Genomic DNA, 13,007 nt, shown 5'->3' with positions numbered 1-13,007 from the left:
TCACCTCCCAGTGGGTCTGGGGAGTTTCTACCCAGAAGCAGATGCTGTCCTGTGAGCAGCCGGAGCCTCTAGAAAATCGAGGTGTGGGGAGGGCACTGGGCTGTGTAGAGCTGGTCAGGTCCTGTGCCAGTTTTGCTTCCAGCCCAGGGCTGTGTTTCCATGTGGTCTGTGCCCCGTGTCCAACCACATGACACATGTCTGAAGCCAGCATGAGTCTGATCCTGAGCAGTCAACACCTGGGTAGGTGGAGCTGCAGTGGAGGCCGAGGTGGTCAGTGGGTCCAGGGAGCCATCACTGGACTGAGCTGCAGGCTGGAAAATGGTACTGGGACCAAGTCCTGTTTATGCTAAGAAATGGCTTTTATAGTGCAGTCTTGAGGTGGAATGTCCATGGCTGTTGCTGGGGGCCAGTACACAGCCTAGCTGGCATGGGGATGGTCCAGGGACTATGGGGTGCAGATTGGAGGTTGAATTGAGCAGGGCCCAGTGAGGAGGAGGACAGCTGCCGTGGTGCTAGCAGGTGTCAAAGCCTCTCAGCAGAGGGCTGAGGCTTTGCCGCCCTGGGCAGCCTGGGGACCTGGACAGGGCTGGGAGGTACCCACTTGGGACAGGGTGGTTGGTGGCCTCATGTGTGTGTCTTAGATGTTAAGAGGGGAAGTATTTGCACAGACATATTTGAAGAATGACCAACCATAAGGAGAGTAGGAAAGTGGGAGACCAGGTGGAAGTGGGTGGGCCTTGGGTGACAAGCCGTGGTGAGCCAGGTGAGTGGTCAGGTCCTGTACGGGTTCATACTTGTCTTGGTGAGGCCCAGATGGCTGAGAGGTGAAGGGAGCAGAAGAGCAGAGTGTGCCCTGGGTGGGGGATGCTGTTGGACGGACACATGGAACCCTCCCTGCTGGTCTGTCTGCTGGGTACAAGACTAGGGCTCCCGATACAGCCCTTGCCGAGTCCCCTGGGTGGCTAGGCTTGTCAGGTGCCAGGCACCCACAAGCTTTGTGCCTCTGGTGTGGGTGGAGCCATGCTGCTGTATCCCTGGAACCAGCACACGGCCTGCGGGGAGTGCTTTCAGCCTGTGCCTTTTCTGTTGCAGACTTTAAAAAATTCCAAGAGCCTTTGCTCCCTGGACTGCGAGGACGACAAGGAGGATGAGGCCCAGGCGAAGACGGTCGTGTCCTCCCCGTGTGACTCGCAGGCCCCCGTGGGCACCAGCACGCCAGGCTCCAGCCCCAGGGTTCCCGGGCCCTGCCCCATCAGCTCCTGGGCCTCCAGGGAGCCAGTGGCCAGCACAGGCGAGGGAGGGAGCAGTGGGGACCCCAGTGACTGGGACAGTGCTGGGGAGGAGGGCATCTTCCCCCTGGACCGTGGCGACCTGGACCTGGAACAGATTGAGAACAACTGAATCTGGGCAGGCGGGGCCTGTGTGCGAGGTGATGGCCGAAATAGGTTTTGTGCTATTTTGAACATGAGGTGTAATTTTGATTCAATTTTTCCTAAAGAAGTATTTTGCATTTTTATGGCTTTTGCAACCCGGGGAGAGCTCTCTATTTTGAAATGAGTTTTCAGAAGGGCGTTCTATTAAATGCGAGTCTGCCTGTGGATCCCAGTGTGGGCGACCTTCCTTTCGTAAGGAGCCCAGCGTGGGAAGCGTGGCATGTGGTCTGCTTGCTGGAGACCCTGGGGCTGGTGGTCTGTGTCCTTCTGGGGCAGAGCTCCTGGGGCATGGGCCTGTGCCCGGGCTTGTCACTGGGTGCTGGCTGGCCTCTAGCCTGGACCGCCAGGTTGCTGCACTGCTGGGGGGCTTCCTGTGGCCCAGAGGTCTCTGCGCTCAGGGTCTCAAGGGGCCATGGGAAGGCGGTCCTGGTGGCACATTTGCACCCAGCTGTGAATTCAATAAAAGGCGTTTGCTCTGTAAGTGCCCATGACCTCTTCCTCTCCTGGGTGGTGGTGTGGGCCTGGTGGCCGCAGGCACCAGACCCACTGTCTGTCCTGTAATTTGTGAAGCCAGCCTTGATCTGAGGTTTGCCCCTGAGAGGGTGTCTGCAGCAGTGGAGGAGGCCCCCTGGGGACATTTTCCTGATTCCTGCCCCCCAAGGAGATTTGGTAGAGGTGACGGACACACTCGTCTGAGCCACTCCCACTGGTTCAGAGCGTAGAGCTGAGCAGGTGCAGGTGTAGGAGCTGCTTTGTGGGTGCCTGGCCCCTGCAGGGGGGCCGACAGCAGGCTGTGGTCACCTGCCACCCTGGTGGGCCACAGCTCTCACTGCCCAGTACCCAGTCTCCCGTCCATTAGCATTGATGAACATTACTCTTGGAGCCGAGGCTGCTGCCCAGGCTTGGTGTCCACAGCAGCCACTGCTGAGTACTGTTAGTGAGGAGGCCCAGGTCAGGGAGCCTGCTGGGCCAATGGAGGGCCCCTGTGCTTGGCTCTGGACTGTGCCCCCTGGCTCTTGTCCTCCCCACTGGGCTTGGCGTTTGGACCCCACAGCTTTGGGCATAGAGCCGCATGGAACTGAACAGATGGGGGGTCACTGTCTGGGGGAGTTGTCATGAGGGCTGCTGATTGTGGGTACTGCTGGGCCCCCAGGTCAGGGCAGGGGTCTGGGACCCTCCCCTGAAAACCACTGCTCTGCCGGGTGAGCCCTGTCCCATCCTGGGGACCAGGGCCGTGTGGAGGGTGTAACTCGGGCTGCTCAGTGCCTCTGCCAGATGGTACCCACACCTGGGAGATCCCTCAGCCTCTACCCAGGGAGAACCCCTCCCTGAGGGTTTGGAACATTCCTGGCTCCCTTGGCCAACAGGCCCTCCCTAGCAGAGGGATGGGTGGGCGTGTTCTGGGCCCCCACCTCGCATGGCCTGAGGGACCACACCCCCAGCTCACTTGGCTGTACCATTCCTGTGTGAGTTTGGTCTCCACCCATGGAACCCCCAAGTCCCTCCACCCTTCAGGTCCCCAGAAAAGTCCAGGCCCCACTGTGGCTTCTGGGTCATGCCCACAGCCCCTTCCTCTGTGCCTCCCAGTCGACCTTTGCTGCCTGTTCTGGGCCTCCGCCCTGTTTGGCTGCCCCAGCCTGCGGCCAGGCATGCTGGGTATGGGCCCCTCCTCTGTCAGCCAAGTGTGGGTGCTCTGTGGCTCCCTGCTGCTTCCTCCCCAGCCGCAAAAACCCCTGGCCATCCTACCCTGAACCTATCCTGTCCCACCTCTGGGGTCCATGGTCTCCATTGGAGGGGAGACCGTGATGAAACATCAGCTGCCAGTGTCCTTGGGGGTCTGGCACCTCCAGGCCCATTTCCCAACCAGGACCCAACCCTCCAACTTTGATTTGCCACCTCCCTCCAACAACCTGCTTGGCCTCCGGCTCCCGCCCTGCAGGTTGAGCCTCTCAGCCTCCCAGAGTGCACCTCAGTGCTCCAAGCTTGTGCGTGACACCCTCCAGCCAACCGTCGCCCATCTCCAGGGCCTTCTTCCAAGCAGAAGCTCTCGGCCCCAACCACCCTCAGTCCCATTCTGCTCCTGAACTGGAGGCTACAGGCCCCTTGGGGGGTCGAGTCTTGGTGTCTCTTGGTGTGACAGGGCCACTCACGCAGCGTGACATTCTCGAGGGCCAGCCCTGCTGTGTGTCAGGACTGCCCTTAAAGGAAGGGATGATGCCAGTGTGTGGGGGCCACCCTCACTAATTATGCTCGAGTCCTGAAGACGGGGGTGGGTCCTGTCACTCCGGGGGCTTCCCACTGCTCACAGGGTAGAGACGTGCTTGGCCGTTGCCCCCCAAGCCAGACCATGGCCCCTGGCCCTGGTAGCTCCTGGACTACACTGGACAGTGGTCGCCACCCCCAGGTAGGCACTTGCTCCCCTGCCCCGCTCTTTTTAATTTTTTTAAATGAGAATACAGTCTACTAAATCCTGAAAGTACACTGTAGGGTATGAACAGGTGCCCAACCAGAAAGTCCACCATCCAGCATTTACTGACCACTTAACTCTGCAGGGCAATTAGATGTCACAGAAGAATCCCTGTCCTGCTCTTGCTCAGCCCAGGCATCACCTCCAAGACCCCTCCTGCCACCCAGACATTCCCTGGGTGTGTGGTCCCTGGTGGCAGACAGGTGCAGGCTGGCTGGAACAGGCAGAAGGGACGCCCTGGGGCCAGCCTGGGGACATGCTGCTGTGACTTCCTTTCTAGCACTCTGCCCAGCCTGGCCTTCTCACAGCTTCTGGGGGCCGGCAGCCAGTCCCACCTTTGGGTGCCACCTCCCATCTCTTGCTTCCTGACCCTGTGGCTCCCTGGGCCTCCAACGCTGACTGGCGGTCAGTGGGACTGGGGGAGAGCTTGGAGGGCTGAGCTAGGCCCCGTGCCCACGCTGCCCTGGGAGGGTGGGGGTGGCACCTGCTGGGGCAGGCCCTGGGTGATGTGCTGGGCCTCTGGAGCAAGGCCAGTGTTCTGAGCAGGTCTCCACCAAGGTCTGAGCCCAGAGGCAGTTCGTGGGGTTCTGCAGGGCACTGCCCCACAGTGTGAGTGTGCACTGAGGGTGGGCGGTGGGCAGATGCCCGAAGTCCCCAGGGCGTCTGAGTGTGTGCACGCATGTGTTTCCTGGGGTGGGACTCCGGGCCCTCTCCCCTCCAACAACCTGGCTCTACCCTGCAGAGTTGCTGCCTGGACAGCTGAGCAGCAAGCCCCTCAGGGTGTGATGGCCACTGTCCTCATGTCTCTCTCTGTCCAAGGTGTGGCCAGTGTGACCTGCATGGGGTCTGTGTGGCATATTGGGGTATGTCTGTGGCAATATGGAGATGCCTGTCGCTGAAGTCTGGAGCACAGCTAGGCAAGGCTGCTTTCACTTACTGTGCAGGGTGAACCTGGGTTTGATAACAGCCTTCCCTCTGCACTGGGGAGGGCGGAGGCCTAGAGCTCTGGGCCAGTGGCTGGGCCTGGCCAGCCCAGCCCTGGTCCCTGGGGTCTGCTCAGTGGCCAGACCTTCTGGGGTCCCTCAGGTTGGGACAGGTCCTGTTGAGGCATGCATGGCTGCAGATGAAGACCTGGGCCCCATGCCATCCCCTGTGGCCTCCCAGCCCCTGGCCTGGCCCTGCAGGGGCAGATACCCTCTCTAGACAGGCCAGAAGTCCAAGTCCCCAGCGCCCATGTGCTCATTGGTCCCCAGGCTGTCTACTGATGGCTCTGGGCACTGGACGCTACCCTCAAGGAGGGTGGGATGTGGGGAGGTACATTGTATTCAGGGAAAGCTGGTCAAAGGCCCCAGGGCAGGAGCAAGCTGGGGTAAACAAAGATGAAGCACTGAGTTCAAAGATAAAAAAAAAAAAAAAAAAAAAAAAGATAAATGTACTGAGTGACAACAGACCGAAATCGCCAGGGAGCAGGCAACCCACAAAGTCACTCCCAGAAGTTGTGTGCTACAACCAAACTGATGGAGTTGCAAGGAGAAATTCATAAGTCCACCATCTGAGCGAGAATTTTTTTTTTGTATTTTAAATAGAGAAATTAAAAAATATATTTTATTAGTTATTGATGGATGTTTATATGTTTACTTGTTTATATGTGGTTCTGAGAATCGAACCCAGTGCCTCACACATGCTAGGCAAGTGCTGTACCACTGAGCCACAGCCCCAGCCCTAAATAAAGAAAATTTAATGTGCAAATCAATTGAAAGTTCTAATCCATGCTGTTCAAATATAAATTTAAATTTTTAGTTAAATATTTTCTGCTAATTATTTCTGAGATATTCATCGTCTTCTCATTCTCCCAGCCCGACTTTAACAGTTTTCTTAAGTACAGATATAGAATTTTTTTGTGTGAAGCTTGTTTGTAGATGGCTGAGTCCTGTCAGTGCCATGTGAGTGTGATGATGACCTGGTGGCTTGCAGAGCTAAGTGGGCCAGCGGTTCCCAGGTGGCTTGCAGTGCTTGTGGGCTGGCAGATGTGCTCATCAGGAGGCACAGTTAGGAAGCCGGCTCTCTAAGTCTCTAGACTGAAGCCTGCTCCCCTGCTGGAGCCTGGGCACAGGTGTCAGGAAGTCGTGCATTGATTGACTTTAGGGCATCACACCTGTGGCCAGGTTCTTACTGGGCTCCATCCTGTCGTGGAAGAGATTTTCTAGTGTCATCTCTAGGTGCCATTGGTCTAGCAATTCTCTCTCTCTCTCTCTCTCTCTCTCTCTCTCTCTCTAGTTGTAGATGTACACAATGCCTTTGTTTTATTTTTATTTATTTTTATGTGGTGTTGAGGATGGAACCCAGTGCCTCACCCGTGCCAGGCAAACACTGTACCACTGAGCCACAACCCCAGCCCTTAGCAATTCTGTCTTAAAAAAAAAGAAAAGAAAGGAACACTTCATGAATTTGAGTGTCTTCCTTACACAAGGGGCCAAGGGGCTGTGCTGATCTTCTCTGTATCGTTCTGGTTTTAGTATATGTGCTGCCAAAGTGAGCACTGAGCAAGATTTTGATAGTCCTATCTCAGTAGCTAACTGAACAAGTGGGCTCAGAGCAGCAAGGACACAGATCTGGCTGCCCTGTGTGAGCTTCAGCTGTTGGGCATCCCTGGACAAAGCCCCACTGGATGTGGGTCACGTGGAGACAGGCCCTCCTGTCCAGCCACACCCCACAACAAAATCTCATGGCTCAGAGAATTCAAAAGAAACCCACTCACAGTAGTGGGTCAAGGGAGCTCAAAATGGGAGTTGGAAGAGCTGGAGACGGGAAGGCCACCTGCCAGGACTGGAGTGTCTGAAGCCCTGTGGAGGAACTGGATGTCCAGCTCCTCCGCTGGGAGGAGAGGTGGGAGTTTGTGTGCTAGGATCAGTGCGGTCCCCAGCTTTCTCTCAAGGTCTGGGTAGCAAGCCCTTAGGTCTGGGGCCTCAGGTGGTCCCCCCCCGCCCCCGTCCTCCTCGGCCTTGCAGAAGTGAGCTCAGCTCTCTGGTCAACCAATGTGTAGGTGTCCAGCAAGGGGAAGAAAGCCAAGCCAAAGGGAAGGGACGGGTGGAGATGAGGAAGGAGACCAGTGTCCCTCACCTAGTTAGGCTGGACGGGAAGGAGTAGGAGGAGGGGCCCCGGTCAGAAGGCCAGGATCAACTAGGGAAGTGGGCCTGGTCCAGGAGACAGACTGACAGTCCTGTCACCACTGGACAGAGCAAGACGGTCACTTGTGTTTCCTGCAAAGAAATCAGCCCCAGGTGATTTTATACGCAAATTCTGCAGAGCCCAAGAAAGGAAGAAAGGAAATCCCCATCTCCCTAAGACTGCTTAGGAGTGGACCCCCCCCCCCCCGCCCCCAGCAATTGCCGGAGGCTTGACTGGTCCCAGGAACAGAGTGGGCAGCGGAGGCTGTGATGGCCCCTGGCCAGGGTCGTGGGCAGAGCTGAGTCAGGCCTATGTCTGGACAACCGGAGCCAGTTATGGGAGACAGTGAGCTCAGGGCAGCCAGAGCCTCGGCCGGCCAGGGGCAGCAAGGCCCAGCAGGGACCCCCACCTCCACCTGACCCAGGCCCCCCAGCCATACCCAAAGCGCCCCACCCAAGTCCTTGTGTGGCCTGGCCACTCTGAGTGGTGTCAAGAGCTGTCCTGTGGCTCCGCAGTGGGTCCCGAGGCGGGCAGTTTCCTGGATCTGTGAGTTGGTCCTGGTGATTCATAGTCTTAGAAGACTGTTGGTCTCACCCAGAGCAAGGCTGCGTGACCTGTCACTTTGTCTCCTTGGCTGCTCTGCTCCCCTGGGTTCTCCCGGGCTGTGCTCTCTGCTGATTAGACTGGTCGGGGTTTGTTTGTTTTATTTATTTATTTAGAAGAGCTGCTCTTGGATTTACTGATGGGCGCTTCCATTTTTCTTGTTTCCAATTCATTAATTCTGCCTTTATCTCCATCCCTCCCCCTCCTGCCTCCATGGATTTACTTTATTGTTCTGTTTTTCCCTCCTTGTGTCGAATGTTTAGTTCATTTATTTTCAGTCACTCTTGCTCAGTAATAAAGACATTTAGTGCTGTGAATTCTCCTCCAGCTCCTCCTGGAGCCGCTCCGTGGACTGCAGTTCCTCTTCCCGTATAATTGTAAAATCGCCTGTCACAGTGTTTTATTTGCTTTGTGACCTGGGAGTTGTTTGGGAGGGTGTCTCTGAATCTCCAGATCATCTGCCTCAGTGTTTTAGGTCCTTTATGAACTTCTAGGTCCCTTGTGTGGGTTGGAATAATGAGACCTGCTGAGGTTTTGCCAGTGGACTTTAGGGAGGTATGTGCTGTGTGTGCGTGTGTGGGTATGCCTGCATGCATGCACATGCATGTGTACACATGTGCAAATTGTCCACTACCACACACACGCAGATGTGCACACCATGTGTTTGCATGTACATGAGCACATGTGTGCCATATCTCTATGGACCTAGATATGTGTATACATGTAACTACACATGTGCCCATTTGCATGCGTGTCTGCCCATGGGTCTGTGTATGTCTCTGTACACCTGTGACGTGTGCATGTGCTTGCAGGTGTGTGTACCTGTGGTCTGTACGTGTGCAGTCTGCCCACATGTATACATATGAGCACACGTGTGTGCATGCGTGCCTGTGGAATGTGTGCCCTCTGTGGGGTGCAGGTGCCTGTGGACACAGCTGCTGGGTCAGGGCATGGGTGAGGACTTGGAGGCCTCCTCCTGGGTCTAGTTCTGTCTCCGTAGGCGTCTAGGTGTCCCCAGGGTGGTTTGCAGGCCTGCCCCTCATGTGGACCCGAAGTCCCCTGTCGTGCTCATGACAGACAATCCTGACCTCTCAGGGCTGGCTGTGGGCAGGGATGGGTGGCAGGACAGCTTGGTGATCTCCCTGCAGTTGGGATCTGTCCCTGAGCTGACCTGGAGGGGTCCTGGAGGACGGGAGGGCGCTGCTCCCTGTCCTGGGGTCTCCCTCCAACCTCCAGGGACCTCTACAGGGCCGTGAAGTCGAGGTGCTGGATCCGGAGATTTCCAGACAGAAGGTTGGTTCCATTCCCAGTTAGCTGATGGAGGTCGTGAATGGCTCTAGTTTCATTTAGCCACTGAGACGGCCTGTGACGTTTCTCTGGTTTACTTGGTGTCAGTCTGCTTGGGCTGTCACAGGTGCCACAAACCTGGCTAGACAACAGGCCGCTGCCATCTCTGTGGCTCACAGGTGGCATCTTGTCCCTGGTCCTCCCATGCTCGCTCCCTGTGTGTCTGGGTCCTAATCTCCACTTCCTGGGTGGACACCAGGCAGAGTGGACCCAGTCAGTGGCTTCACTGGCCTTGCGTCTCCAGGTGTGAGTGCCCGTCATGTCATGGTAAGATACATATTGTGCACACGCTGCCACGCTGTAAGCCACCTTAAGCTGTGAATCTGGCTCTGAGCACATCCATGCTGTGGCGCGGCCACCACGAGCTACGTGCAGGAGGTCCTCGTCTTCCCAGAGGGCTGTGGCCTGCCACACGCAGGTCCCCTCCCGCCCAGCCCCTGCACTGGGTCAAGGGCTGCCCGTGGGTCTGAGGCACTGGCTCCCTCCTCCTGCTTCCCCACATGTGCCCCTGGTGCCGCCCAGCACCTCAGGCCCTCTTTCCTCAGGAAGCGAGCGAGATTTCATCACAGGTGCACACCATCTGCTTCCCCATGTGTGGTGGTGGGAGTCGCTGCCCCCTGGTTCTTGGGAGCAGGGTTGCTATGGATGTTGGTCTGCCTGTCCCTGGGGACATGCCCAGAGGTGGACTTGCTGCAGCACTTGGCGAACATTTTGGAGTTTTGGAGGGACTGACGTGCCGTCCTCCGTGATGGCCACTGTTGTGCTCCCCAGCACCCATGTCCTCCACCATGCTTGTTCCTTTGGTTTTCTGTTGCAGCCACCCTGTGGGTGAATGCCTACGACCTCTCATCTCCACCGTGGTGGGAATGTGTTGAAAGTTCATGATCGATTTCCACACATGCTCCATGTGCACCTGAGGAGACATCTTGCAGGGACACACCTGTGGGTCGGGAGATGGAGCCTGGTGCATGTCTCCTCTGTCCTCACTTTCTTTGGTCTGCCCGATGATTGGTTATTGATCACTGCGTTGGATTCTGCTATGGCTGCTGGGTCTTCCTCCTTCTGGTTTTGTTGGTGCACAGAGTTCAGAAGTGTGCGTTTCACCTTCTTGTCCCTGGTGATGATTTTTGCTTAAACCCTCTTTTGTCTAAGACGTACACAGATGGTCATCTCTACTTGGGGTTCCTTCCCCCATATGCTCTGTGTCTGGAGCCCTTGTCTCCAGGCTCACCTCCCTCAGCCTGAGATGTGTGCTCAGGACTCGAAGCCTGCGTCAGCCTTCACTGATGGGCGCTTTAGCCTTGTGAGATGGAGGTCGCCTCTCCCTCCTGACCGCTGCCTCTTGGCTGGCGCCGCTGAGGGGGAGTCAGGTGAGCTTCATCGCTCTTCCTTGGGAGCGTTGGAGGTCTCTCTGACCTTGGCTTTCAGCAGCTTGACCTGACATCTGGGTCATTCCTTAGTCTTCCCATTTGTTCCTGTGCTTGGTGTTTTAGCTGGCTTCTTGAACCTGTCTCTGTAGTGTCCTCTCCTTGTTCTGACAGAAACACAGATGGCCCGGCGCTGTGACAGGCTGTGAATTCCCAGGGGCTGAAGGACATTCAGGTTGCTGCCTGAAAGACCCAGCATGGGGCTGGACCCTGGAAGCGCCCACCACCAGCCAGCTCCTGAGCCCTCCCTCTCACCCGGGACTCACTGGGCTCCACCTGCGTTGCCCCCAGTAGCCACTGGGTGGCAGCAAAGATTGGCCCTGGTGGCCCTGGTGGGAGCTGGAGTTCTAGGGGAGATGCAGGCCCCTGGCCCGTGAGATGGAGGGGCTCCTCTGTTTGTCCCGTCTTCTCTTGCATCCCAATGACCAGCTCTTTCTACTTCCAGCCAGTGCGGGTCTGGGGGGTGCCCAAGGGGGTCCATGCCATTCCTCAAGAGTGGGAGGCATGGGTGGGGAAGAGACCTCTCGTTCTCTGCTCCAGGGAGCGTCTTCCCTGCCTAGGAGAGTGCAGCAACCTACCAGATGCAGAGGTGGAGACCTGCAGTGGTCAGTGACCTACTAGGTGTCCTCACCCTGTGCCACCCCTTCCTCTGCCCAGGTGAGCTGTGGGCATGACCCAGGTGTGACCCCACGGCTCGGGGAATCTTTACTCCTCTTGCTGGGAGACCCATGGATCCTGAGCACAGAGATGTGGGAGGACTGACCTGAGGCCACAAGCTCTCACAGAGCCTGGCTTTTGCAGGGGTCACTTCACGGTGGATATAGGGCCTGGAGTGAGGAACTCTGGGCCTCAGGCCCCTGACTTTCTGTTGGTCCTGGAGGTGCCACCTGCTGAGTGGAAGTTCTAGAGGGCTGCAGTTGGGAGCAGGGGGAGAGGGTCCGGGAGTGCCTAGGATCACTTTGGCTCTGCACCTCTACACCCTGAGGCTGGTGGACACCCCTCCTCCAGCCTAGAATCTGACCCAGGTCTGGAGAGCAGGGTCAGTCCCTACTGGGCAGGAGGGCAGGCGCACTTTCTGACCCAACCAATCCCAGCTCCTGGCAGGCCCTGCGGGGAGGGCTAAGTGGGCTGCAGTCTTCTGGGGAGCTGTCTGGTGGGTTCCGGGGGGTGCCGGGCCGGCCTTGGGTCCTTTGGTCTGAGGCTCCAGGGTGATCCCACAGTTACGGAGAAGTCGTCATGGCACCTGATGTCTGAGGGATGTCTATCAACAGGCACTTCACAGCTGGCCGGTTGCCCAAGGGCTCGAGCCACCAGGGGACAGGGACACCAGCTGAAGCACTGCTGTGGCCTTGTCAGATCAGGCTTGGCCAGGCCAGATGGGGCACCAGGGACCAAAGGGTAGAAGTCATGGACCTCCACCTGCTGGGCTGGGCAGCTTCTGAGTGCCCTGTGCTAGGGACTTTGGTGATCTTGGTGGCCAAGGGAGGTGACCTTGGCAAGAGGGTACAAAATTAGGTGAGGTGGATTGCTGGGTGCAGTGCTGGTGGGACCAGAGGCCCGCCCAGTGGGGCCCCCAGCACCAGACTCCAGGGCCTCTGTGTGGCTCCCTGTGGACCCCAAGCCAGGGCCTCCCTCAGGCGCCTGCGCCAGGGGCTGAAGATAGGGGACACTGCCAGGGTTCAGCCACCATAGTAACTGCAGTGCTGACCTCGCCCACCCCAGCCTTGCCCCAGCTGAACTTCCGTGTGCCTCAGTTCTGGGCCCACATGCCCCATGGAGACTCCCACTCCAGGCCCGCCTCACTCCACTCCTGGGTCCCCTGCTTCCTCCACCCCTCCACTGTGGCTGTGGGGGGGGGTGACTCTTCCCCGACTCCGTCCAGTTCACTGTTCCTCCACCCCCTCCACTGTGGCTGTCGGGGGTGGGGGGGTGACTCTTCCCCGACTCCGTCCAGTTCACTGTTCCTCCACCCCTCCACTGTGGCTGTCAGGGGGGGGGGGGTGACTCTTCCCCGACTCCGTCCAGTTCACTGTTCCTCCACCCCCTCCACTGTGGCTGTCGGGGGGGGGGGGCGGGGGTGACTCTTCCCCGACTCCGTCCAGTTCACTGTTCCTCCACCCCCTCCACTGTGGCTGTGGGGGGGGGTGACTCTTCCCCGACTCCGTCCAGTTCACTGTTCCTCCACCCCCTCCACTGTGGCTGTGGGGGGGGGTGACTCTTCCCCGACTCCGTCCAGTTCACTGTTCCTCCACCCCCTCCACTGTGGCTGTGGGGGGGGGTGACTCTTCCCCGACTCCGTCCAGTTCACTGTTCCTCCACCCCCTCCACTGTGGCTGTCGGGGGGGGGGGGGGTGACTCTTCCCCGACTCTGTCCAGTTCACTGTTCCTCCACCCCCTCCACTGTGGCTGTCGGGGGGGGGGGGGCGGGGGTGACTCTTCCCCGACTCCGTCCAGTTCACTGTTCCTCCACCCCCTCCACTGTGGCTGTCGGGGGGGGGGGGGGTGACTCTTCCCCGACTCCGTCCAGTTCACTGTTCCTCCACCCCCTCCACTGTGGCTGTC

The 13,007-nt window shown here is 58.0% G+C and overlaps 1 protein-coding gene across 5 annotated transcripts in view; it reads left to right on the top strand.

Moving 5' to 3' along the window:
* Positions 1-2,494, top strand: part of FAM53A (family with sequence similarity 53 member A) — a 31,025-nt gene extending 28,531 nt beyond the window's left edge. For 4 of the 5 annotated variants that reach the window (XM_081303832.1, XM_081303830.1, XM_081303831.1 and 1 more), the window contains 2 exons: positions 1,093-1,967; positions 2,046-2,486. In XM_081303832.1, the coding sequence (XP_081159958.1) occupies positions 1,093-1,401 (309 nt within the window). In that variant the 3' untranslated portion in view covers positions 1,402-1,967; positions 2,046-2,486. Of the gene's footprint in view, positions 1-1,092; positions 1,968-2,045 lie in introns of all 5 variants that reach the window. The other variant, XM_081303833.1, reaches the window with a different exon arrangement.
* Positions 2,495-13,007: the final 10,513 nt, after the last annotated feature.

Source organism: Spermophilus citellus (genome assembly GCF_964194105.1).
Source record: "Spermophilus citellus genome assembly, chromosome: 8".
In the NCBI taxonomy this organism is placed as follows: Eukaryota; Metazoa; Chordata; class Mammalia; order Rodentia; family Sciuridae; genus Spermophilus; species Spermophilus citellus.
The sequence above is the reverse complement of the archived record's forward strand: the minus strand, read 5'-3'. Positions and strand labels throughout refer to the sequence as shown.